This window comes from Gallus gallus, chromosome 11, assembly GCF_016699485.2.
Source record: "Gallus gallus isolate bGalGal1 chromosome 11, bGalGal1.mat.broiler.GRCg7b, whole genome shotgun sequence".
NCBI lineage: Eukaryota > Metazoa > Chordata > Aves > Galliformes > Phasianidae > Gallus > Gallus gallus.
In genome coordinates this window covers 16,680,779-16,708,592 of record NC_052542.1, presented here as the reverse complement: position 1 = coordinate 16,708,592, position 27,814 = coordinate 16,680,779, and the positions used below count along the sequence as shown (strand labels likewise).

Below are 27,814 nucleotides of genomic sequence, written 5' to 3'. Positions count from 1 at the left end.
GATCTCTACCTCCTTGCGCTTCTCTTAGCTCAGACTTCAAAGGAACCCAACCCCTGTGGCACTTTCACTGAAGGGGAGATAAATGAGTCTGGGGATTGTTCTCATTTTTTTTTTTTTTACTTAAATCCCATTGCTTTTGGTTCCCAGGATCTCTTTCAACCTATAGGGAGGTTTCATCTGTATCGCATCTAAGCCAAAGGACCTCCTCAGGGTTTACCCCCTTATGAAGGTATTAATGAAAATAAAGGGACTGTGATGTGACCCACGGTTCTGCCTAGATGCAGGATCATTTACACTTTCTTTGAGATCAGCTGGCAGGAAGCACTGCTCGTATATTAAATGTCTCCTGCCTTTCTATCCAGGATCATGGCTGGAGTTCTGCACAGAAGTGAGTGATGAGGAGCTGCAGAAATAGTTCAAAGGTCTGCCTGTTCCCCTGGTCAGCCATGCTACATGATGGAGCGTAGCTGAAAATGTTATTAATGTACCTACTATTTTAGCAGAGCTCTTCAAAGTTCCCTGCTCTGAGAGTAGAACTGCTTACCACTAATGTTAGAATTAGAATTGTTTGAGTTGGAAGAGATCTTTAAAGCTCCTCTAGTCCAACCCCACTGCAATGAACAGGGACAGCTCCATCAGGCTGTCCCTGCTCGTTCCCATTTCTCACTTTTAATGAATCCAAAAATGAGCTATGAAATAAACGTTATCAGCATATTTGGACTTCGAAGGTAGTCTAAAGTTCTAGAAATACTCCACAAAAAGCATTACTTGGATCAGAACAGAGTGCCCCTGAAGAGCAGAGGGGTTGATAAAACACTGGTCGAAGGAGACAAATGCTCCATTATGTTGTGTTTATTTCCCAGCCTGCAGTTAGGCTGTGTGAACTTCTCACAGCTCTCCTGAGGCCAGGCAGGCTCCCATAGAGCCTGTGGTCAAACAAGCCATAAATGTGGGCTGCAGATGCTGGTTTATGGGACAATTGCACACACCCAACAGATCCTCTCTGGTAAGTACAGAAAGTGTGGAGATGTTGCTCCTCCTTCTCTGTGTCTCTTTTTTCTTCTTTGCTGCTTGTCACTCTGTTTTCACTCATCACTTCCCATTTAAGCATCAGTATTGACACACCAGTGTGCTGGCTGCAGATAACTGTAATTGTTTAGGTATTCCAATCCTCTCATAGTCTCCTCGGTATCACCCAGAAGAATTTAACAAATCAGAACCTGATAGGTAAATTGCAGCCTTCATCACCATGGCTTGCAAAATCAACCTCTTCCATAACCACCTGGAAAAAAAACCCAACCCCAATCTGCACAGCAAAGTGAACATTTCCTCCAGATATCAGTGCCTCTGCAGCCCCAGCAAAGGTGATGGCTGATGCTGTCATCCCTTAGGGTTGGTTTTCATGGACTGAAAATCAGCTTTCTCAGCTCTTCTGAAATCAGGCTGCAGTGCAAACCTCCCTAAGTTCTTCTCAAACTGAAGTCACTTGTTTGTGTTGACAGACGATTACCTTCAATCTTCCCTGTAAAGTCATTTATTGGAAAGAGCAATCTTCCCTGTAAAGTCATTTATTGGAAAGGAGTACATCACTTCCCTGCCCCTATTACAGTGATCAAAACAGAGATGGTTCCAGTGCGGATGAGTATTTGCATTTTGGAAGCAAAGCCAATGTGAAAGCACCAAGAGAATTGAAGTTACCTGATGCACGTAGCTTCAACATGCTCCTGCCCCATAGCACACAAAACTTTGTGTCAGGAAACAAAAGGGTGGAGGACACATTGCTGCGTCCTGGGTCCACCCTCCACCTCTTCCTCACAGAGGTGCATCCACACAGCGTCCCCAACATCCTCTTGTTCTGATTTGTGTTTGAACGCTGAGATAACAAATGCATGATCACTCTGTAAAATGTGAAATGGAGGTGGAAGTAGAATTTGTGGAGGGAGGAAATGGGTTTTATAGGACTGACTGAGGAGAGGTGAGCTCCGGGCATGCAGACTCCATCTAGAGGTGGACTAAGCTCTGCCAGTGTTGAGCTTGCCCAGTTTATCCCAGAAAAGCACTGACTTTTCTCATCTCCAATCTAGTTTTGCATTGTGAGAGCTGATGTTTAACCCAGGCTATTGGGAAACTGAGCTGGATGCATTTTTACCAACCAAGATGAAGACTGGGGGGTGAAGGTACACCAAACTGCTGTCATTAGATGCTCTCCCAGATCCAGAGGTCCGGAGGCTTCCCTTAAGCACACTGCCAGCACACCCCAGCCATCTTCACCAGCTTTTCCTCTGCTCTGTGATACCACAGCAACCCCACAAAGCATTGCCATACCTACACGAGGTGAGTTAACCTTCTCTGGAAACCCATTCCGCATTGCAAGGGAGCAGCTCCTCAGCCCACACCTTATTTTTGTTCTTGGTAATAGATCTGACTTGAAAAATGGCTCCGATAAATGAACGAGCAGATTCATGGCACGGAGGGTAATCCTCAAGGGGAATGGAAAGAATACAGTCTGGCAGTAAAACGCTGGGTAGTTGGTACATAAATTTCCCACAAGCATGAAGACAACTGGCAGGCAATGTCAAAGGCATTAACACCTACCATTGAGTGTAATTATTTCAGTCTGTTACCAGTCTCGGGGTTAATATGCATTTCAAAAACTCTGGGAGAAATCAAAGTCTGGGAGGTCTGTGCAAGCCATTTCAGGAGGCTGTAAATTTTATTTTAAAAGGAAGAATTTAGGATTGCATAAACAGCGAACGCTTTTCTACTGAAGAGAAGAGCGTTTTACAGCATTGGCCTTAGCCAGCAATCAGGTTGTCTTTTGCATTAAAAATCTTTAAATTCAAAATGACACACATGTTTCAGGGGAAAATAGTTATAGTAAGACTAAAAGGCTAAGGGAGAAAGCCTCAGCAAAGCGTCTCCTCCCACATACATGCTTTTCCCATTAAACACAGTGTGTGGATTGTGATAAGACCCATTTGTAAATGATTTACTCATGCTGATTGCTCCTATTCCCCCCCACATGTTATCCTCAGATACAGCCATCTCAGCTACCTATGACCACCGGGGACCTTGAGAGAAGCCAGCTTGTGAAAACGTCTTCATCCAAACAACAGCAAGTATAATACTTTAACAGCAGATGCAACAGGAAAAGCACAGTTGATGGCTGCATGGAGGTTTATCTACACTGGATATCCATCCTGCATGGAAAAGATATTTTGCTGTCAGTATTTTATAATACTCTTCTGAAATGTGGGGTACATATTCTGGTGTTCAGATAGCAACTGGTTCAAAGCTGACACAGTTACTACAACATGGTCATATCCAAGGGACTTCCGCTACTTGACTTCTGCTTGAGCATCAACCTCTTGGAAGGCTGAGAAATGCCCCATGGGAATCCCATTCCCTACAGTATATTTCTTCTCCTTGCACTGGTTTTATTGGTATCTTGATTTTTTTAATTACTTGGGAATATTTTCTGTCAGATTGGAAGTGATCTTACACAAGCATTCTGCCATTGTAATACATTGCTTTTCAAGAGATGGAGCCATTTCATTTTAGCACCGAATGTTCAATGGAAGGTTTGGATGGGCTATTCATCAAGACTTTAAGCCACTCTGTCACAGTAATGGTGATGTGGCACTGCACGCCGAAAGCCTTTCCAGCCGTGGCATCAGTAGCAAGAAGAAATCCATCTCCTTGTAAGTTATTCATCATTCATTGTCAGTAGAGCCAGTGGGCGGGTTAGCCTTCAGGTTTTGGTCACCTGTGAAATAGGTTCAATCTCTGAAGAGTGAGGCTGAGAAAGGTAATAAAGCACTCTGAAAATTAGCCAGAGCTCCACTGCCTACAGCTCCCACCACCATCTGTTTGTGCACAGGAGGATGTAATTCCTTGTTTTCCTGCGTATGAATTCACCAAGATTAAACACCATGAGCTAAATCCTCATCTGAAAGAAGCCAAATTCTGTGGGATAATGTCGATTTACACCAGCTCAGGAGCTAATCCTTTGAATCTGGATGGATCTTTGAGTAAAATAAAAACAAGAGCAGAAATTCATTGGGGAAAAAAAAAATCCACCCAAAAAACTATAAATAGATAGATTAAATGGTGCCCAGTAGGAGCAAGAGCTCCCCTACCCAATATCAAAGCTTGGAGCAATGGCCAAAAAGCAGTGGTATCGTTCAGGGGCAGATGAAAGAACATGTAAGTTCAGCATGATGTCATGGCTGTTTATGCAGTTAAATCGCTTTTTATCATACACCAGACACATAATGACTTTCTAAGGCTCCCACTGGACGGATGGTCCGTCTCTGTAATAAATGTTGACAAGTTTTATATAAAACTGTATATCATTTTCAATTCCCAGCGTAGCCATTTGAACCTGTGATTAATAACCTCACAAATCTTATCTGTTTGAAAATAAGAGGAGCTGGGTTTGTTTCCTTCAGATTAGGGTTCAGGGCTTAACAACAGGAAAATAGCCTGCTGAGATCACTCTGGTTTTCATGGCACATAAAAAGTAAAAATTAATAGAATTTAGAAATATGTTAAACACTCCTATCGCAAAGCAAATAAGATACTTCATGAGTCGCGATAACATTGATTCATGAAGTCTGTGACCAAACAATTGTTTTATATCAGGCAGAATAACTGTGAACGGAGAGATAGGCACTTGTACATTTAAATTAAAACACTAATTGGCCGATAAGATGTACCGCAAGAAAATAATCTCCAGACTCAAACGTCTTGGTGGTTTGTCAAAGTGAAATGAGAAAGCTTTGGGCAAAGATAGAGGGCAAAATGGGGAAAGAATCTGGGATCTCAGATCCAAGTCTGGCCTGGCTATGGTTCCAGAAATGGGACAAAAGAGAGAATCTCTGTGGATTGGAGTCCCTGGGATGCTGCTGTATCAAAGACAACATTCAGGCAGTGGTAAAGCTGGTAGGAGATGGGCAATTGCTTTGGCTTAATCCTCCAAATGGAAGGACTTCCCATCCTCACCCGCTGCTCCTGCTCAACCAAGTACAGTTGTAAATGTGCCTTGTTTCAGGCTTAAAATTCAGTACTTAAAGCATTCCTACCATGACCTCTGAGACAAACTAATTCTGAACCTCAATAATTCTGTCCTCGTCTTCCAAACTCCCCCACTACCATTTTGCACCAACAACCAAAGCCACCAGTCACCAGTGGCTGATGAAAAATGCTGATGAGCCCATTTTCCTGCAGAAAACCAGCAGGAAAGGATGAAAAGGAATGCATCCAATCTGTGTTTTTCCACTGGTGTGTATCAAAACATATTCATCTGAAATATGTCTTCTTTTCTGGTTTTACATAGCATTTTTTCATGAGAAATCAGTCACTCCGTGCCAAGATTTCAATTTATTTGGAAATGCAGCTTTCCACCCAAAATTGTCAGCAGATTTTCTCTTAAAAGTACTTAAGAGTTATTGCAATATTAAAAAGAAAAATTACCTTGACTTCCACACAGTGAGCTGCTCACAGGGGCTGTAGATAAGCATTGAGAACTGAGTGCACTCCTTAATTATGTCTCCTTGATATAAAACTTCTTGTCTGCCTTTGGTTTTATGGCACTTCCATGCAAAGTCAGGGCAGGGATGAAAAGAGTCACTTTTCCTTTTTGTTTGGTGAAATCTTTGAGGGTCACCAACAATTCACATCAGTGAGGGAAGCATGGAACCAAAAAAATGAGGGAGGGGCAGGGGGGGAGGGGGGGAAATCACTGATTTATTTATTTTTTGAGTGTTGCTTTTCAACCACTGAACACCTCCTCCTGTCAGCCAGACAAATGCCCAATAGGCCCCAGGTTTTCATTAACCAGGTGGAAATTTTCTGCTTTATGACAGTGGAAAGACAATTCCACTGAAAAATGAGGGAAAAGAGTCAACAGAATCAGTCAAAATATTGATAGGTTTTTAGGATGAGCACATTCCAACTAATTTCTGGTTAATAATGAATGTGTGGGAACACAACTTTGTCCTGCTGTTTTTATCTGTCCTCCTGTAGCACCCATACTGTCTATAAAAATAAAAAATATAAAGCAAAAGCACACAGAAACTCTTAAACCCATTTTGGTCAAGTGCAATAAGGCGGCTACGTAAACCTGAGTGATTTCATTGCTCACCAGCTTCGGAATTTAAAGATCATTACACACAAACAGAAAGATTGCAAGACATGGTACCATGAAAAAGTATGGAAGTTGTCATCTGCTTGGTCAGCAACACAGAACCAGGACCAGCCTTCATGCCACAATGGATCACCAATAACACAAAAGTGGGTGAAAGCCTGGGAAATGAATGCACCCTCTCACTAATGCAAACGTGTAGCATGGAGGAAACAAGTGTGTTTGTCCACGAGAGGTCTCCAGAGCCCTGTGTAATCACAGGGTATTCCCACGAATTCCTCTTCAGTGTTGAAATGAGGGGGGTGTTTGAGATGAGTTCAGCTCTGCTCACCAATGCACTTTAGGAGAGGGAAGAGCAAGAGGCATTAGAGATCCCCATAGCTATGGACACATGGTGATGGGTTAACCATGAATCCTTCTCTGTTAATGTGTCCATAGTATAGCACTGAGACAGGAATGGGCTGAAACCGTCCTGTTCAGACCCCCACAGTGTGATGCAGAGGGAGCAGCAAGTTTGAGGACCTCTGCCCACTGCTTTTCCAGGGGGTTTTGGATGCTCATCTCCCCTCATCAGCTCATGGGAACCCCCATGTGAGCCCCTATGGAGCCAGCCTGCTTGTCCTTCCTTAGCTGGGAGAAAGAGGATGGGTGGGAGATGTGAAGAAAAGGCAGGCAAATGTCCCCAGAGGGTAAGAACAGCATGCATACATGCTTTTCCAGCATTAGCCCACAGTTCAAGAAAGCAGTAAAGGAAGAGAGTAAATATTGCTCAGTATTTCCAGCTTCTGGCAGTGATTTTAGGGGAGCTGCATTGGTTGATTACACATTCTACAGGTTTTGGAGCAGTTTCCTTAGAGCCAACATTAGCATTAAGATTTGCCTTGATGCTCTCTAGGCCCAGAACAAAGCAGCACATCACAAAGCCCAACCAGAAGGAGTAAGACAATCATGGCATTCATAGATAACCAGGAGAAGAGGTATCTTTGCTTGTGAAAGTGTCTTACCTGGTATCAAATCACTGGTCAGCCAATGATGGGTGAAGAAAGGGAGGAGTGTCAAGTGTTTTTTGAAATAGTTTCACCTGGACACTACTAATATGCCAGAGGATATTTGCCAAAGATGCCTTCTTAGCAGATGAGTAGCTATTTTAGCAATTTCTTGGCTGAAATAGTGGGAACTCCCTAAAAGCTGATGACCTTTCAAGCCTGTCAACATTTTGAATAGTTTGCACAATTGTATTACTGGAGCATTAATATTGGCTTCCCTACAAACATTTGTCCTTCATGCATGTTGCAGGATAGTCACACACAGTACATTATGATTCAGAACTTCCAGAAATCAAATTAAGATTTGTTTGTATAATTGATAATCATGCCTGCTCTAATCAGATACTGACCAGGAAGCAGAAGAATCACTAAACATTGATATATGTGAATCTCCATCCAAGGAGACTTTTCTGAAAGTATTTACTTATGATATTGCACTGAGCGACATGGGTTACTGGGCATGGTAGGGATGGGTTGGGGTTGGATTGGATGATCTTAATGATCTTTTCCAGGCTTAATGATTCTATGGGCACATTCTGAGAATTTATTCTCACAACATCACAAGAAAAGGTCATTTGGGGTTTTTTTTCTGTCTGTTTAAACTGTAAGTTGTATGCTGTTTGCCAGTTCCATCCTTCACTTCCAGAAGGATATTGTTTCTTCAGCCTTCTCTCAGCAAAGGGAAGGACAAAATCAAGTCTGTAGAAATGATACCTGACAATATATGACACCATGCTGCAGAGCCTCATTCTTTCTACCAATCTTTCTACCACCCTGAGAACAAAGAGGATATCAGAAGAAATGAATTAAACAGCTCATTTAAAAGACAGCAGAAGGCTGTTTTTCTGCACCCCATTTTTTCTCAGCTACTCTCTGTGATTGGGATTCACAGAGCGTATGGCTGAAGGAGCACAGAAGCTGTAATGGGCTGAACTAGAAGCACTTACACCAAGTGCAGATGCTCTCTTAAAAGCTGTGTAAGCATAGATAGAGTATGGATAATGATAATCACTGTGAATTGGAGCTACGGTGTGAAACATGAACTGCCTGCAAAGAGTGGAGAGGGGCTCAGCTTTCTCTCACCACAGGCCATAGCCCAAGACAAAGCACTCTGAAAGTTGCAGCAACCACTTATGTCCTTTTTAATTGTTAAGATTCATCAGATAATGCCGTGAGGACAGTGGAATTCGGTGCTACAACTTCTAAAGAGGAACAAAATAAACCTTTACGTCCTCCAACACGTATTCCACCAAATCCCCGTTGGCTGTCATAAGTAGGGCATAAATCTCCATAGCTAATACCTTTGCATATTCTTCCTTGGAACTCTTTTCTCTTGCTTCCTTTACCAAAAATGGAAGCAAATCCCTGCAAGACAAACACTGTGCACTGAGAACAGGGGCTCGGCACACCCGCTCAGCACCAGCTTCCTCCCATCATGACCCCGTGCAGCCTTCACAAAGGCAGAGGCCCCCAGAAGATCTGGGCTTTGAACAATGAATGCCTTAAGTGTGGTTTTCAACTGTTTTTTTCCTTTTTTTCTTTCTTTCTTTTTTTTTTTTTTTTCCTGATTTGTGGACCATTAAAAACGATCCAGCAGGGATACAGGATACCCGTTAAAATATGGAGATTTCTGCATAGCATATGTGAACTCTTCTTTCTTTCCCCCCTTTCATGGAGCCCCAGGGAGCTGCTGAAAACGCCAGCCCTGGGAGATCAAACAAGACCAGGCTCTGTGAATCAGACAGGAAACAAATTCAAGAGAAAAGACCCCAGCGGAAACACCCTCCGGAGTGGTTCGAAAAGACAAATTGGAAGTGCAAGTCCCAGCAAACAGCAAAACCATCTCAAGCTCATGAAAGGAGAAGGCAGCAACCTGAGGTGATGCTTTTCTGTGGGACTGCATTGTTGATGGGAGCAGAGCTTCTCACCAGTGCCTGTGCTGTGGCAACATGAAAGGCAACGAGCACATATGGGTGCTCTCCTGCTCCTGCACAAAGTCACCCATCCATGCACAAAAATTGTCAAAGATCTTTGCTCTTCAGTTGCTGCTCTGGTTGTGTCAGGGCTGGCTTCTATAAGGTTTGAAAGAAGAGATTACAAATGTGAATGCAGATCTGAGGCCTGCCTGTGAACATTACCACATGCCCTCTTGCAGAGTTGGACCTCTTCTGCACCCTTTGCCACCATGTCCTGTTAGTGACAATGAATAAATGTTTGAAATGATGTTACCATCAAGCTGTAGTCCTTTGAAAAGTACTTTCATAATTGTTGGTGCTGCTTTGTATGTCACCTTCGTAGAGGAGCATACAGCACTTTCATTATCCCATGGGGTACGTGATGAATATTTTCTCTCTGAGACAAATGAAACGACATGGAAACAATGTATAAGGAACATTTTATCCACAGTTCATTAAGATGAGAGATAATTGATCTAATCATCACTTGTTTTATTGCTTCCATATTCTTTCCAGAATACTAGATTTTCCAGGATAAAAGTGCTGCACTAAACATCCAGATAATGCTAAGTGCAGCTTGAACTGATCCAACCACCACTACAAAACCCAAAGACAGCAGCGTCTTGAAAGAAAAGCCTTGGTAATACCCCCACGGTGTATTCAAAATGTACATTCAAAACAGAGGACTCTTCATAGCCATTGGGCTCTCCACAGAGCAAGGGGACAACTTCCCACCCACGACATGAAACATGACCTCTGCAGAAATATTTGATCATGACACATGTCCCACCCCGAAATGTGTGAAGGCTGCTGTAGGTCTGTGAGTGCCCACAGGGAAGCTGAGACAAACAGGAGGTAAACTCCAGGGTTAACTTGTAAAGAATGCTGCTATAGAATTGGCTAGACAGCTCCTTCTCTAGAGTTTTCCCATGGGTAAAACACAGACCATAGCTCTTCCTTCCCATGAAAGGCACTTTGATCTCCCTTGATGAAATGCTTTATGTATTTTGGGAGTTAGCGTAATTGGTTGTGATGGCTCAAGGCTCTTCCTCATCCCCAAAACTCCTTTGTGTTGGTATTTGCTCTGAAAGCCTCACACAACACATGGCTGCTCTAAGTGCACGCCAGATCAAGAGGAGTGTATTTATGGCTTTGGGAAAGTCTCATTACAGATCATTTAAAATATTCCATCTTCATTATGAAACAGGCTTTGTGTGGCTGTTTTGTCTTCATGTGAGCCAAACCTCATGTAGTCACAAGGCTGCCTGACACATACAATTAGCCCACCTCTGCATGAATGCTGGAGTAATTTGTCATGCAAATGGATTTTGTCTGTAGTTATTAGGCATTTTTCCCCTAAGGAGCGCACCATCAGGAAAGCCAAACGTTTCTCATCAGGACTGGGATGCACACATATATATATCACATCTGCCTTTGTGCCATGCACTCTGATTTCCCCACCTCTCCGTGAGTTAACACCATCTATTCACAGCTGTTGTTTTGGTGTGGAGAGCGTGGTAAACACGGCTGTATCTGAAAAGTTACTCATTTTGTTAATCTAATGGAGGAAGGAAAACATTCCTGGCATTATGGTTTTATCAGCTTATAAACATGTGGTAGAAGCCTACATGCCTTAGAATAACAGCAGAAACAAGACTGGGAAAGGAAACACTGAGATCTGGATGCTTTGGTAAAGACAACCAGCAGCACAGCACATCATGTAACCTCAGAGCTTTTCCCACTCCTCATCTCTGCAAAACATGATTAAACATTCCTATAATTTCAGGGCCCCTAATTAGTTTTTATTTTAATTCCTTATCAACGTATTATCCACTTGAAGGAATTTCTCATGCTTCATCCCAAAGGAAGGTTTAGAAAATTAATCAAAGTATGTCAAGTGTTCATAATTGGGGCCATTTTGCAGAAGGAAAAATTATGTTTCCCATGGAAAATGTTTCACAGAACTAGCAGCAAAGACCTAATGGCTAATTCTTTGAATGCAGTAGATCTTAAATGAAGAGCACTGTCAATGCACTTAAAGACATCCATGTTAAGCAAACAAAACCAACAACGACAAATCCTAAGTATGTTAATACACGCTGAGTGCAGAAAATAAAAATACATTATCTCCTTGCTTCAGCAGTAGTAGAGTCCTATCTAGATGTGTTGTGTCTTTCCCTTCAAGGTACAAGCAAGAAGAGATCAAAGGCTTCCATCCTTCGTGCGTAATTAAACATTATAATTTTGTTAATTTACTAACATTTCTTAGATTATGGCTTGGATGGCTGAGCTTACATCAGCCTTTTCATAAAAGACAGAGTGAAGACTTTGAGAAATAATAAAGAATTTGAAAGACTCCAACTTTTAAGTTGAATGGCACAGCCTTAAAATGAATTGAAATATCCAATGCCAGAGTTTTCTCCTTGTGTGGGTGGTTTTTCACTAGTGCTTTGGCAGAGGCTAAGTTCCCTTTTCAGCCATGTTTTGAGGAGTCAGACTCTACAGGAATATGGGCAGTTGTTTACTTGCAATTGAAAACTTCCAATTCGCATTTAAAAGCCAGTTTTTTGGAGTGAGATCTCTATGTGCTACAGAGTTCCTCTATAGTCATGAAACCAAAAGGCTATAAATTTACAATTTATTTTAGAAAAAGAAAAGACAAGCAGATGGCAATAAAGGAAAAAGAAAAAAAGAAAAAAAAAAAAAGAAAGCGAAGTTTTCAGGCCAAAGGACCGAAGGGGAAAACTGAAGACAGCTGTCAAGCAAAAAGGAAAATGAGGACATAGAGTTAGCCAAGGTGATGGAGCATGCACATGCCATATATGCCCCAGAATGCAAAAACCTAAGTCACTTGGTCACATGCAGAAGAAATCTCCACCTTGTTGGGGTCAACACTGCTGTCCCGCAGGCTATACAAGAGGACGCTCCAGATGAGCATGTCATTCCTACTTTTCACTCTATATCTTTCTTGGAAAACATTATAAATATGCGAGGGAAGCTGCTGGGACATGTCAGATAAGCATCTCCACCCCTTGCTGCAGATTAAGAAAAAAAAAAGCCATTCACTGCTCAGCATATTTGGAAAGTCTGGTACACAGAGCAGACACCTCCAGACGTCTCCATCGGTGACGTTATTTATAAGTGGACCAAACAGCTTGTTAGGCTAATTGCTCCTGGAGGGATTTAACTCTATTGAGGAGGCTTGAACAGGGCTCAACTGTTCCAGAGCATTAGCTGCCACTCCTCTCTTTGATTTACATCCCTCATAAAATTTTATGGCCAGATTAGAATGAACTTCACTTGCACTGTGTTTTTGGTAACGTTTTTGGGCAGAATAAAAGCAAAAATCAATGCTGCAACTAATTATAACCTCAACCAGGAAAGGAAAAAAGCTCCAAATGCTGGTGGAGACCCCAAAAGCCCCCTAGGAGGGATCCCTTCAGAGGCCCTGCTTCAGACACCTGAGCTCTTAGTATAAGAATGTTAGGAGAGCAACGGCAATATAAAACACCACAGTTTAGGGAAGAGCAATTTTGGATGGAATAAGATTAGTGTGGCTTTTTATGGTAAACAAGAGGGAGCAGGAGGCAGTTGGGTTCCAGTAAATAGGAGAAGGGAGTGGGTGGTTATCAGCCACTTCGTCTGGAATGTCTTTGAGTCATTTGGCTCATATTCATGGAGGGAAAAGTCTACTTTTGAAATAATTGGTTGCTTTGCAGAGATAATGCAGCCATAGCATGCATTTTCTTTTTGTTTGATAGATTGTGGAACTCCCTGGGCTTTAGTTAATCAGTCACTTTGCTTCAATAACTGTAAAGCTAAGCCATAAATCCAAACAGAAAAAGGGCTTTTTTTTTTCTTTTTTTCTTTCTTTTTGTCATTGAAATACAGTGTCACAGCAAATGGCCTTTATATATATGCATACATGAAAGACTGCAAAAAGGAAGGAGAATAAATAAGCCTAGTAAAATATTTACTGTTGTAGACCTCAGTAGCCAAGGCCAGATTGATGGGAAATGCTTAGTTTGGGGGCTGACAGCCTCTAAATGACCTTGTTACCAATGCCTGAATCTTGAAATTTAACATGCACGTGAGCTCCATTGGGACATGCAAGCATTCTGTGCAGGCATTTTGCCGTGTCAGGCACTGGCCCATTGACAGCAGCAGGAATTACAGGTGCTTGGTTCCTCCCAGATGTGCAAAGCAGGGATGCTGGAGAGCAACTCATCCTGCCCAGGCTCCAGCTACCCCAGTTTGTGCCGGACGAGAGCAGATTGTATGCTACATTTCACTTCTGGCCAGGATTTTCCTCCATTTACTGCTTTTTTTGCTCAAAATTAATGCTTTTGGGCTGCAGAAGCATTTCCCAAGGTGGATTTTTCCACCGAGAAAGGAGCCGCAAGAGAAGGACCACTTCATATGGTCAAAGCTCGGGGCTTGGTAGGTTTATTTTAAATTAAATAAGTTCTTCCATGTGTCCTGGACACAAGCTCACTATAAACTAATTTAAAATCCATGGAGAAAACCCCCAAGAGTCATTTTTTCAGCCCTTCAAGCTGAAATACCTTACCAGTAGTTCATCACCTGGCAAATAAACCTGCCAGCTCCAAACTTTATTAATCATTTTCTGTACCCTACTTGAACTTTTCTAAACTGAACTCAGGAGTGCTCTAATTCTCCATCCACTGGAACCAAAAGAAACAAGTAAAACGTGTGGAAGGGGAGGAATGAAGGCTACATCGACCTCCTCTACCTCCTCACTGTGGGTACACAGAACTTCAGAGATTATGTCTTGGTGGACATAGCTGCCATTTGCCCAACGGCATTCATAGCTAAAGCTGTAGCCCAGTTACAGCAAGATAGAAAGAGCCAGACGGATTCCCTGCTTGATGGGATGGATTTTTAGCTCTCGACTTGGGCAGGGAGTATTTTTATAGAAATGTCTTCAAGTATCAATCTGGAGTAACAATTAACAGCTTTTCTCATTACCTACATTCTCTGGCTGAAGTGCGTGCCTCAGAAGTCTTTGCTTGCTTACATACCTGTATCTCTTCTTCTAAATTTTAATATTTAAATCTTGAAAAGAGGAGAAGAAAAGGGAGAGGTGATAAAAACTCCACAGAAAGAGGTAGCAGATGTTCCCGAGATCATAGCAAAAACAATCCACATTCTTAGTAGGAACAGATTGTGATGTATAACATTGATGTTTTTTCTAACCTTCCTAAAGTTACCCATTTGACTGATTTCTTATGTGTAAAAAGAGGCATAAAGCCTTTGCTTCTGTCAAAGTACCATTGTCTCAAATAATTTAGAAGCCCTCTGTTTCAGTGCATTGAGACTTCCAGAGCACAGGCAGATTTAAGACACCTTTAAATCTGTGCAAGACTCCCGAGAATGTGTTTCTTAATACCACTGTAACTAGAGATGTATTTATAAGAGAAGAGCAGCCAGAATCCAAAGCTCTGAGTCAATGGCAGTCCCAAAAGAGATGCAGTCATAGTGCTGCCTCATGCACACAGCCAATGGCCCGGGGTGCAAGGAGGGGCTCCACAGCCAAAATTGCAGAGTCCAGTTTGCAAACACCAGTTCCACCAGTATGGAACCACAGCCCTGAGAAACTGCTGACTGGGAGGGCTGAATAATTGACAAAAGCCATATACGTCTGAACTCCAATTAGGCATCCCAAATTTGAATAAGAAGTCATTGCCTCAGTATACATAGGCTCAACAGTTTTACATTTAAGCACTGGATATCTCTTCTGCAGATATCATTGCTGTAGTAATAAGTGCAAGAACTTCCTCAGAAAGGAGAATATCTTTAAAGTCTCTTTCATTATTGAAGTAAGCAGAAATTATGAATATGCATGAAACATGTATGTACATATATATGATTTTTATATATAATCTCCCACATAACTGTTTTCTGTCTTGACATAATTTGAAGTACAGAATGGCAAGATATAACTAGGCAGAGAATGGACTGTAGGCTACTTGGACCAGCAACTATCAGTGACTATCATGGATGCTGTGATGAATATGGCATCTAAGTTCAAGTGAATGATGACATATTCAGATTATCATTGAAACTGAACTACCAGACTCTGGATTCCCTACACACAATCAAAAAATGTGTTTGTGTCATATATTTAATTAGCCTATACATATACGCTATTCTGAGAGGACACCTCATTCAGATGTATTTATTCCTATTTCTTCCAGTTTGACTTCTCATACGGTTAAAGACTATCAAACAGTGTTGTTACCTGTAGTAGCTTATGCCCATGCTTTAATGAGTACACCAACCAGAGTTCAGACAGATAGAGCTTTTATTTCAAAAACAAAGCTGAAAGAGCAGAGGAACTGCTATGTGGGTCAGAGATCCATGTAGCCCTGTGTCCTGCTGTTCACATCGGAGAGCAAATGACAGGTCAGGAAAAATACCAAAAGCCTGAGCTTTTCAATCAGACATGCAGAGATTTCCTCTCAATTGCCTCCAGGCACCAAGGTCAGCAACACCAAAAATGTTCCTCATTTCTCTGCAAATCCCTTTATACCACTGACCTCCACAACATCCTGTGACAGCGTGTCTCACCCTCAGAATTGTACATTTTGCTGGATATTATATTTCTGGAAAGCTGCTGCCTGCTAACACCACTGGGAAAGGCCTGCAGGTGCTCACAGAAGAGAGCCATTGCTCACGAGGTGCAGGGAGGAAACGGCTGGGCCTTCAGTGCTGGGACCAAGCTGCAAATTGGGAACCCTCTGGGCAGCTTCATCCCTGCAAGAAAAGTAAGGATGCTGAATGGTGAGGGGGAAGAACCAGATTGCCACCTTTTAATTTCTGTCGTGGTTTTCACTTGGAAGTAGATATGGAAAAGGAGCCTATGTGGATTTTATCAGCAGTGCCATATGAAGGCTGCCTAGAAATCTCCCAGATGGTTCGTGGATGGAGTGAATCATAGAATCACGAGGTTGGAAAGGACCTAGAAGATCATCTAGTCCAACCGTCCTCCCATTACCATTGCTACCACAAGCCACTAAACCATATCTTGTAGCTCCTCATCCAGATGCCTCTTGAACACTGCCAGGACGGCGACTCCACCACCTCCCTGGGCAGGCCATTCCAGTGCCTGTCTACTCCTGAGTGGATCAGCTATCTGTCAGCAGCCATGGGCCAAAGCTTACAAGTTCAAGCAGTGTGACTTTTGGGGGTGTAGTGCCCTATTTTATGTGCTTTAGAAATGTCTGGTTATCAGAAGTAGCTGAGCATTCAGTTTTCTGAAAGTCATCTGTGGCATCTCCTCTCACAGCCAAGAATCAGTGTTTATTTTAAAAAGCAATCTAAATGAAAACAAGCAAACTTGCCTTTTTTTCTTTTTCTTCCTATTTAATGAGAGAAAAGATTCGAAAGGGAAAAGGCTGCAGTAAAAGATTGTGGTAATCATGTGGCAGGAGAAACAGCAATTCACTGAGAAACACAGATTTTGTTGATATAATCCTTTCCCCTATAAAAGGCATTGCTATACTGATTTTCTGAACATTTATCTGCTCTGTGCTGTATTCTGACAGACTTTTGTGTCAACAACTTTTTCCTTGTAAATGGTCAGCCTGCTCTTTGCGGTAGAGGATTCATTCTATTTATGATGTGCCTGATTGCCTAAAGATGTTCTTCGTAATGCATCCAAGGACTCATAAACCTACATGGAGACCTATATAAAAACCTATATAAAGCTATTAAGCAAGCAACTGAACAAGTGTCTATGGTTTGTTTGCATGCTTGTACAATCGTTCTTTTTCAAATAACATGTAATTGTAAAATTAATAAACACATAAGGCATTAAACAAAGAGCACTTCCTTATGCCAAACAAAAAGTGTGTGTGTACTCATCCATTATCTGTGGAGCTGTAGCTACATGGGTCAATATGGGAAAATAGGAATTCTTTACCTCTTCCTGCTTACATAAAATATATATATATTCTGTAATTATTTTACCTGTAATAAAATTCAGCCAAGCCCCAGCCTTGTGTTAACCCATTCAGTTGGAAATCTGCAATGCACTCATGGAAAACACCTCTTCCAGTCAGGCCGTTGTACACCACAGGGCAAGCTTGCTTGTCCAGCCTTGCAGAAACATCAAAGTGCTTGCCACCTTTCAGAAATGCAAAAAGTGAAGAATGTTTCCAGACTTCAATTGTGTTTAATTTCAAAAATTCACAAGATCTACTATTTTTGCATATAGATATTTGCTTATGCTTTTCCAAAGAGCTTTCCTCTTTGCTTTGTGAACTGGGAAAGAGCTCTGATCAAGGTGTATTTTCAAATATATGTGTAGCTTACCAGCAGTAAAACTGACTCTGTACTCATCCTTGATTACACCATCATCAGCCATCTCAGCCAGCGAGGCGTTGGACCACTCAATCCCAGCCTTCTTCCCATCAGGAAAAAAGACATAACCTACATTGAGGCTGAAGGGGAAAGAAATGGAGCAGAACAAAAGTTCAGCTAAAGCTCAAATGAATCAACATGCTGGCCTTCCAGGGGAGTTCAGCACTGAGTATGGCCTCCCTTCCTGACCAGCAGCATAAAAATGGTTGTACTGTGGGATCTTGCAAATGTCGGACAGGGGAGGCCATGGAAATAGAAAAGAGGATGAGGATTGCAGAAAGGAGAGGCAGGTCATTTGGTCACACTTGGTCACAGCTGAAGGGTCAGGAATGTGAGGATTTAAGCTCCCCACCGTTCAGAAGCATAACATTAGGCTCAAAAATAGATGCAACTGCCCAGTTTCTACCTCTAAGTCATCTAGACAGTAAGAAAGACAGCTGCATCAGCCAAATAGTAATTGAAAGGAAAGGAAGTAATCAGAGGTAAAAGCTGTCCTTATAACTAATTGCAGCTGGAAAATTGGGCAGAGGGAGTGGAGAGCACGAGAAAGAGGGTGTGGATGGAAATCTGGCTAGGTGGGTTCAAAGCAAGAATGTGCATACAGATGTCTTGCTGAGCAACTTCTGTCACCTTAGGGATGTGTGTTTCCATCAGGGCAAACTTCCTGGGTTACTTACTTCGTTGTGGTAGCAGGCATGTTTATAACTGTCAAATGAGCTGCAGTCCCATCCTGAAAGACAGGGATAAAAGAAAAGCAGTCTGATTGGCGTGGGTCATATGCTGTCTTGACCAAGAAGACACTGGATTCAACTCAGATTATGCAGCATACTATTACTTTGTACTTTAAATCTTCTCAGTAAATCTTCTTTGAAAGCGTGGCTGCAAATGAAAGCCCAGGAATGTGAAGCCAGGTACCCTGAGGACAAATTAAGGACATTAAGGACAACTGAAAGTCCACAGAAAGCAGATATAAGGGAAGGAGGGAAAAAATAACTGCAGAAACCTCAGCTAGCTGTGTTCAGAACTGCAGGGCTGCCTCTCAAAGTTGGCCCTTCTTTGACAAGACATCTCTTCTAACCTACATTACTCCATGCTTTAAAGCAGCATACAGGAAAAATGTTAGATAAGGAGGAACTGGATTCTCATGTTTTTATTCATTTCTATTCAATTCTTGAGTCTGAATCTCTTCATGATCCACTTGGGCTGCTGGGAGGTAAATAAGAGCCTATGTTGCAGTGTTTTAAATGTACAGACATCGAGGTGTGAGGAGTCCAAATTTCAATCAGTGATTAACTTTAATTGTTTCTTAATAAACAGTTAGATGGCTTTTAATTAGGAGGGGAAGAGCAGCGGTTATTTTGAGTCCTGAATAACTATGAAGAAAAGGGAGAGGTTACTGACTGAATATGCACATCACAGTGCAAAACCACAGTCTTATTAAAAGGCACACAGGCATAAGTTAGATCACAGCAGCAACTGGATCTGCACGTATGTGGGATTTTCCAAGGTGTGTTTTTTCTGCTGGCCAACATGTGTCTGGGCAAGAATGTTAATTCTGCCTTCAGTCTCAACTCATGTAATGCTGAATATAACAGACATCTTTACGCCTGTGCTGGCAAAAGAAATGCCTTTTCAGAAGCATCTGCTCAGGTTGCATGCCAGCCTGGAACGCCAGGGTTCAGAATTTCCCCAGGGTGTGCTCTCAGCAGCCACTCCTCTAGCACAACCACCATGGCAAAGCAGGGAATTAGAGCTGAGCACAGGCAGAAATATTTGCTGACTGCTGTCATGAGGGCTTAAGATGCCTTCAAATATCTCAGGCTGTGAATCAGCATTGCATCACCTCCTCTGAGCATTGGGTATCTGCAGCAGGAGAAAATCTGTCCAGTAAAGCTGCCTAATTTTTTCTTAAAAAGCCAAAATAAACAGTCTCAATTTACCAAAACCATTTTTAGTTAAGCCAGTATAGAAAAAAAAATTCAGTTTTTAAACACATGGCTCAGCTTTTGAAATCTGCACCCAACACTGACATGTGCTAATGATGGCAACATTTAGCACTTCTGATCTGCACACTGTGAATGCTCCCAGTGTATTATGTCTGGATACTTAAATATAACTGACCATTTCAGAAACATCAGTAGTGCCATGGTTAAGAAGCATACTGGCATGCTAATATCTACCTCAAAACGTGCCAAAATCATGACATAACGGTAGATCTCAGACCAGTTCCGGACACCTGCAAAACAGAACAGAATCATCCAATGTGAAGTGACAGTATCTGACTTGACATTGACTTCAGATACAGTAGTCCTGCAGTAACTGATACATGCTGAGTGTGTGCTAGTCTCCAAAACAGCCATGGAGTATCATGGAATCATAGAATGGCCTGGGTTGAAAAGGACCATAATGATCATCTAGTTTCAACCCCTCTGGTATGTGCAGGGTCAAGGCCATTATAATTGAAAGGGAAGCAGAGTAGCATGTCGGGTCAGACTGAGAAAAGGCTTATCTTGACCAAAATCAGGAAAGTGTCTCAAAAGATACAGTTAAATTAACAGTTCCAAGTGTGTCAGCCCAGGAGGCTGAATGGACCACATCCTCTCCATCACAGTCTCTACAGTGAACTTACATCCCATCCCTCCCTTAAAGAGGAATACTGTTGCCCGGAGGAGCACCAGGCTTCAAGGAGGTGAGGAGATGGGATGAGTGGCTCAGAGTGACTTAATCCCTACTGGGGTCTACTAGGGGTGAATGAGGGGGAAATTTCTGCTGTTGTTACCGTAAGAGTGGCTCCGAACACCTCTGAGGGAAAGTTTGGTTTTCTCATGATTTTCTATTTCAATTTCTCCAACAGACTGGCCCCACTGCTCATGTCGGAAGTGTTGTTCCCTTTGTCTGGAAGAAAGAAAAGATCGAATCAACATTGGCGAAATCAACATGGCTCCTATTAGGGAGACCACAGTGCCTATCTGATGGACGTGCATCCCAAAAATGGAGGTTTCAGAGCATCTAGATCACAGCTGTGTCAGATCCTACACATTAGCAAACACTTTCAGATTTCCCAGCTATTTATAAATGTGTATTAGAACACACAGGCATACCCTGCAGCAGCCTGTAGAGTATAACTAACCCCAGAAGACATTACTCTTGCCTCTCACTTTTTGACCCTTTGGAAGAACTCGATGCTCCATGGTTCCTGGGCAAAAGCACGGACAAATGTGCTGGGATGACTGTCATCACTGAAGCTGAAGACTTCTGTAGAGTTCTCCCAACTAGGAAAAGAAGGGAAAAAGCAAAAGCTGTTATCAGCTTGCAGGTCGCATTAGGCCAAGTTGTGCACTTGCTACTCCAGAGATGACCTTTGCATGTTATGGTGTTTGAAAATCTCTGATTTTTTTTCCAGTTTTAATATGTTATTACTTTTCAAGAAAATGAACAAAAGGAAACAGAGAATGGGTACCTTGTCCTGCAGAATGGCTCAACAAGGGTCAGCAGATTACCTAGGAAGGGAAGCTGGAAGGGCAGAGCTGCAAGTAAAAGGATGATCCTTTCTCTCATTCTGTCTATTCAGAGGTACAAATGCAGCATGATGCCAGAAATGCTGTGCTACTCCGACAGCAAATCATTTTTAATCAGACAAACAGTCCATAAACCATTTGCACTGCTGGGGAGCAATGGCAGAATAAGAAAGCAGAGACAAGGATGGCATGAATTACTTTGGACACATGACCCTGTGGAAACAATAACTATGGGATAAGAGAAATAAAGCCACAAGTAAATATTTTTGAATAGAGATTGTGGTTTTGGGGTGGTTATCTTGTATACTGTTTTGTAGTTGTATGAGCAGAGCTTTTATCCAAATACATGCTAGAATCTTTCCATAACTGTTGTTTGGGTTTTATTTCTACTATTAACAGGGAAAAAAAAAAAAAAAAAAAAAAAAAAACTTGCAAGAATCATATCATATCATAGAATCGTAGAATGGCCTGGGTTGAAAAGGACCACAATGACCATCCAGTTCCAGACCCCTGCTATGTGCAGGGTCACCAACCAGCAGCCCAGGCTGCCCAGAGCCACATCCAGCCTGGCCTTGAATGCCTGCAGGGATGGGGCATCCACAGTCTCCTTGGGCAACCTGTTCAGTGCGTCACCACCCTCTGGGTGAAAAAATTCCTCCTAATATCCAACCTAAACCTCCCCTGTCTCACTTTAAAACCATTCCCCCTTGTCCTGTCACTATCCACTCTCGTAAACAGCCCTTCCCCCTCCAAGAAACAATGCCAGACAGAAGGACCAGTCTATTTTGAGAGCATAGCACTAAGTTCCTTTTGAAGCAGTTTCTCCAAAGACAAATACACCAGACATAGAAGTGTTTGGTGTGATAACTCCCTAAATAACAGACACTGAAGTTCCCGCTATGCAGTCAGTGTGATTTCATTTCCTCAGGAATATACTGAAGAACCAAATCTTTAACCACAAACCCACGATACAAACCAAAGCAAACTGAAATGCTCTTACTGAAAAGAGAATTTAACTGGTACAAGTTCTCCTTCTTCTTCACTCCACTGCTGTCGGTAGGGTCCTTTTCTATAAGAGAAAGCACCATAATTTTGTATAACTCCTAAACAGATGACATATTTTATGCATTTGAAAATGGAATCAACAGAAGACACTGCAGAAGAGTGGTGTCATTGTGTGCTAAGGAAGGACAGTAATGCTCCATTGCAGTGAAGAAGCAGAGAATAGAACCAGATGCAGATGTTACCAGCTGTATTTTCATTGCATAAAAAGCAATGCATGCTGTGGGTACCAAGTAGCTTTTGGTTTAAGCCTGTTGATTAGTTTTCCAGTTAGTGCTCAAGAAGCCTTGGTCTCATGTGTATGAGCCCACAGTGCTGTAATACCTGAGGAATCCATCGAAGCTTATTTTCCAGCGCGCTTGGAGCTCTAAATACTCAATAGTGAGCCCTCCTCCGCTCCAAATCTCTTCAGATTCATCATTCACCATCATGTTTGGGTGCTGTGGGTGCTAAAGAGACATTTCAGGATATCATTTGTTTAACCCAATTCTGGAGGTGCAACACAGGTGAATTCCCACTATGACAGCCATCTGCAGGAGTAACATCTGATTGAATTGGCTTTTCAGCTCCATCTGCTTTCTGGTAACCACATGTTGGAAAAGGAAAATTGCATCTAAAACACTGGAGTTGCAGATAGCTTGTTATTGCTTCAGATAATACAATTGAACTATCTGTGTGTACGAAAGCCACTGTAACAGCCCAGCTCAAGCTTACACCCAAGCCAATGTGAAGCTTGAGGGGTAGAAGCTGTTTTTAGGCTGACTACGATGAAACAAATGATTTTGTTTAAGCATGATTTCAGTTTTTAGTGCCTGCAAGTTCTCAAAGCTCATCCGCTGCTCTTTGAAAAATATGCCTTATTTCCTAAGGTTGTCAGCTTCCTGAAGGAGCCCTTATCCCTGCTGCTGTAAGGAAGGGTGGAGGAAGGTCCTCAACTTGGCTGCAGTTGCAAATAATAAAGCCACAAAGTAGCATCGTTATAGCAAAGTAGCTATGTAGTAGTAGGTAACCTAATAATGCACATCAATCTTCACTTCTGTGGTTTACTGTGAATAGGATGCCCCCTGGTCATGGCTACTTAGCAAAGTAAATTTGTGAATGTGAATGTGTTGGTGAGGTGCAAAGGGATTTAGGCCAGACCTTCCCTTTTTCTCCACCACAGAGACAGCTACTGCCAAAAAGAAAATCCACAAGCAAAGTATTTGATTAATACTGTTTTTCTGTTAGGATGAATGAAGCAGATGTACATCCAGCTCCTTAAAAGCCTCCCTTTCTCATGTAAAGAGGCACTTCCACAACAGTGTTATAGCATTCACTCATTACAGGAAGGGGAAAAAACAGCCATAACTGTACAGCATCATTATTATTAACCACATGCAGTGTATTATCACAAAGACTGAATGCTCAAACACTTCCAAGATTTGCCAAGATATTTTTTTTTTAGACAACGTGCTATATTTACTGCATTTACTGTGGGGGAAAAAAAGCAATGAATATCAAATATCTACTCTGAAAATGAGACACAAGCAGTAATCCAGCCTATTCTGCCACTGAAGGGAAATGCATTTTATCTACTGGAGCATCACTCTATTCCCTGCGCATGGACTGACTGTTCTGGAGCCTGCTGGGGTTCATGAACAGTTTTCTTTCCTTAATGTCTGTGGCCACTTATCTTAATGAGACATTTGAGAAGACAGCAGGTCCCAGGGCGTGTTTTTCTGCCAGTGGTTGTTGCTGTTATCACTGGAAGTGAACTCTAACGGGGTGTTTTAAGAAGACAAGATCAAGCAACACTTGTAACTGCTTTGTAACAACACCAATGGTTTAGGATGTTAATCACAGAATCACAGAGCCACCAAGGTTGGAAAAGACCTTTAAGATCATCCAATCCAACTGCCCACCTATCACCAACAGTGCCCACTGAGCCATGTCCCTCAGTACAACATCAGTGAAGATACATGCATGGAGGTGATGGGTTCACTGTTGGACTAGATGATCTTTTCCAATCTTAATGATTCTATGATTAATTTTCACTTGGGTTCCTAGCATAGCAATAGGAGTTAAGCACTGAATGTCCACCACTTACTTCAAACTCTCCTACTCCATCCACCCTCAGGAAGAGCCACATCTCACAGATACCATTGGGACGCTTGGCAAGACGAGCAATCACAAAGCTCTTGTTGGTCTCTGCAAAGCCCGTGAAGTAAACTGAATCAAGTGCCTGGGGAAAAGGAAACAGATCTCAGCTCAGGCTGGAGGGGGAGAAAGAGAGCCATGCTTTGTTTTCCGTGTTTTTTTCTCAGGAACTGGATTTTACTTTCATTTTCTGTATCTAACATCACATTTTTCATTAGCTTAAAAGCATTGTTTTTTTTCCTTCTTTGCCCATTTCCTTGTCAGGGAGAGGAGATGGGACAGCATTAACAAGGGACCGTAATTACTTCATGATAGCCATGTAAGGAGAACTCCTTGCCTTAGAAAACGCAGCACTTCAATCCCACAATTGCCAAGTAATGGCAGTGTTAGCATCTCAACTCTCAAGAACAGCTAGGCACAGAAATCCACAACTCCACTTCTACCTGCAAGGGACAACCAAGGTGACATGCCCACTTTGCTATCCCAGTGATGTGCTTAGGGGAGAAAAAGGGTGCAGGTCCCAAGATTGGGTAGTAAGTGAAGCCCAGCATCGGGATGCAAGGGAAGGAGGCTCCTGATGCAGGGGGGATGCAAGGTGCTGGGGTGCAGGGGATGCAGAGGGGTGTGTGCCCTTGAGGGATGTGAGTCCCACACACAGAAGTCCTGGGGAGCGTGCTAGGGGAACGAGCAACCCAGGGGATGGAGATCCTGGAGATGGCATGCACTGGGACACAGTGGGGATCCAAGGGGATAGGGGTCCTGGGGATGGCATTGCATTGGGATGCAGTGGGCATTCCAGGGGATGGGGGTCCTGGAGATGGCATGCATTTGGACAGAGTGCTGAGGAGATGGGGTTCCAGTCAAAAGAGTGCCATAGAGATGGGATGCCAAGGAGATGAGGATGCTAGGGAAGGGAGCGCCAGGGAGATAAGTGCCAGGAGAAGGAGTACCAGAGAAAGAAGTGCCAGGCAAACGGGGCACCGGAGAGAGAGACGCGGTGCCAGGGAAGCGAGTCGTGCTGGGGCACATCGGGCCACTCACGTGGGGGTCGGGACGGAGCAGACGCGGCCTCCGGGGCTCCGCTGCCCCTCCGCAGGAAGCCCGCTGCCTCCAGGCGCCGTGGAGGAGCAAGAGGCCGCCCAGGGCCCAGCGCTTCAGCGGGACCCAGGCACCGGGAGCAGCCGCCCGCCGCACCCCGAGCAGCGCCAGCAGCGCGGCCGCCAGCAGCGCCAGCAGCGCTAACATCGCGCAGCGGAGCGCAGCGCAGCGCGGGGCGCGGAGCGGAGCGGAGCTGCAGCTGCAGCCGCTTCGCAGCGGGGCCGATCGCTCCGGCGGTCGCCAAACTCCGCCTCGAAGCTGCTTACGGGTTCGTCCGGGCTGCCGGCGCTCTGAGGTCACGCATAGAAGTTGCGTTTGTTTATTGATGTATTTCCGAACTGGTTACTGTTAGTATTACCGTTACTGTCATTATCGTAAGTTGCCTTTGCTCGGTTTAATTGTTCATTTGCCCTGGAGCGGGCCAGCCGAGTTCTAGGAAATCCTCCCGGTTCACTGGTGTGGTGCAGGGGATGCGGCTTCTGTGGTTTCCTCCTTCCCAGGGCAGGATGTGGCCCTGAGTCTTAAACATGAGGCTGCTCCCAGCTCCTTGATTGGAATCTCAGTTCCTATTTCGATTTCTGGCCCTGTTTCATTCAGCTTTCAGCTTCAGTGGGTCCTTCGCATCATCCTGCTGCCAGCTGCAGCCAATGGGCAGGGAAGTGACTTGGCTGCACTCTTTATTCAAGCCATGAAGCAGAATCTCAGCAGGCATCCTTTCAGCCACGTTGGTAGGTGCCATTTCTGGAAGCCTTATTTTTGACGCCTGTTGGCTCACCACACAATAGATCTTTTCATTCCTCTTAGAGTTAGCAAGCATTTTGTCTCATTTCCCTACATTAGGTTAGATCCAGTCTGTCGTGGTTAGGGTTAGGGTTGAGGTGTAGCTGATCTTGCTTTGAAGAAAGCCAGGGCTCTCAGACTCCATGCTTTTTACATTTAGTTTGGACTCCCCATTGGCTCTACAGATTTCTCAGTAGGTATATATAGACTTCGATGATACTGATGTGTGCATTTACTCTGCCTAAGTGATCATCTGTCTATCTTTCAAAAGTATTGTCTTAGATGTTCATCTTATCTCCTTCATAAAAATCTTCCTTATTTGTACAATTTCCCTTTTCTGAGGCTGGGCACAGTTGTTCTGTATTGTTTTATTGCTGTCAATGGACATCAGAAGTAGGCAGGAAGGAACTAAAAAGTAGAAGGCACCAACGAGGTCCAAAAATCTATTTCTGTAAATCATCATTGTTTGAATTAATACTCAAGGAGCAAGTGTTAAAGTTAACTGCCTACGGTAGACAGAGAGCCAGAGAGACAAAAAGGTGATTTTCTTATTTCAGATCATGCCACAGAATGGCTAAATACAGCCACAAGATAGATTCTGTCACAGTGTTATCACTGCACCTGCAGCAGAGCAGATAATGGCTCAGAGCAGAGATAGGCTGCAATGGAACGTATTATGAAGTACTGCTTTTATTTTTAGCTCAAATGTAAAGAAAACATTGACACAAAACAATACTCGGCGAGCAAGAATCCACACAAATGACAAATCTTTGGCACTTTACAAACATGCATAATTAAACCCTAAACAGCACTCGTTGTCTTGAGATTTGCCTATGGGAAATGGCATATTCTGCTGAACTGTTTTTGTCTAACGCAATCTGTGAGCAGCTTTACTGAGCTTTGCCAAACCATTGGAGTCCTTATACAAATCATTTGAATGTCAGTATTTGCATTTCTGAGGGCAGGAACAACAGGGCATGCATATTTCATGTGTTTCCCTGATATCTGAAGTATTCCAAAACTCTCCCAGTTTAAACAGTACATCGGTTTAAGGTACTGCAGCCGTCTCTATGGAATCTGTAACAGAGATAAGCTCCATTCCTTCCTACGAGGACAGGAAGCATGGAAACAATTTGCTTTGTGCAGCATTATTTTTCAACATCTCTTAGGTAATCTGCTGGAGGACTTGGAAGTTATCTCCGACAAACAATTTATCTTGGCAGTATTGTTTGCTGGGGAAGTGGTTCCAAAACAGCGGGACTTGCAGAAGAACCGAAGTCCTGACATGTCTGGTAATGTTTTTAGCATGGCAAAAAACAACGATGTGCATATTAAAACTGCTCAAGCCCTGCTCCACACGCTTAGCAAAAACGTGGGAAGTAAAACGTGCAACTGATTTGTTTGGTTTTGAGTTCAGGAGGAAATGGGAAACCTGCACAGTGCTAAAAGTACGGAGAAGGGAGCAAGGTGAATTTCAGACTGATTTGCTGCCTTGCCCTATCCAAGCTCTCTAGAGCAAAAAGCAAAGCTTACAAGTAAAAAATAAAACGGTTCATGGTCTCCAAACCTCAAAGAGCTGCAAATGAATCTAGATCTTCAAAACAACACCCACCAATACCGGCAAGACTCACATGTGTAGCACAAGACCAGCATACACCTGAACTTTGAGAAGGCTCTGTTCTGGGAGAC

At 43.0% G+C, this 27,814-nt stretch overlaps 1 protein-coding gene across 2 annotated transcripts; it reads right to left on the bottom strand.

Moving 5' to 3' along the window:
* Window positions 1-15,453: 15,453 nt before the first annotated feature.
* On the bottom strand, window positions 15,454-25,587 carry LOC776594. Of its 2 annotated transcripts, XM_046899747.1 has the most exons (12): window positions 25,289-25,395; window positions 24,585-24,690; window positions 24,198-24,332; window positions 22,436-22,560; window positions 22,050-22,118; window positions 20,690-20,803; window positions 20,311-20,426; window positions 19,712-19,767; window positions 18,209-18,261; window positions 17,484-17,611; window positions 17,139-17,295; window positions 15,454-15,923 (listed from the first exon to the last, which is right to left on the bottom strand). In XM_046899747.1, exons 3-12 carry the CDS (start codon window positions 24,237-24,239, stop codon window positions 15,821-15,823), a joined length of 963 nt encoding a protein of 320 aa, XP_046755703.1. In that variant the 5' UTR covers window positions 24,240-24,332; window positions 24,585-24,690; window positions 25,289-25,395; the 3' UTR covers window positions 15,454-15,820. The 2 variants fall into 2 exon arrangements, with proteins under 2 accessions (XP_046755703.1, XP_025010089.2); XM_025154321.3 differs by lacking the exon at window positions 24,585-24,690 and having other exon boundaries at window positions 25,289-25,587.
* Between the last annotated feature and the right edge of the window lie 2,227 nt (window positions 25,588-27,814).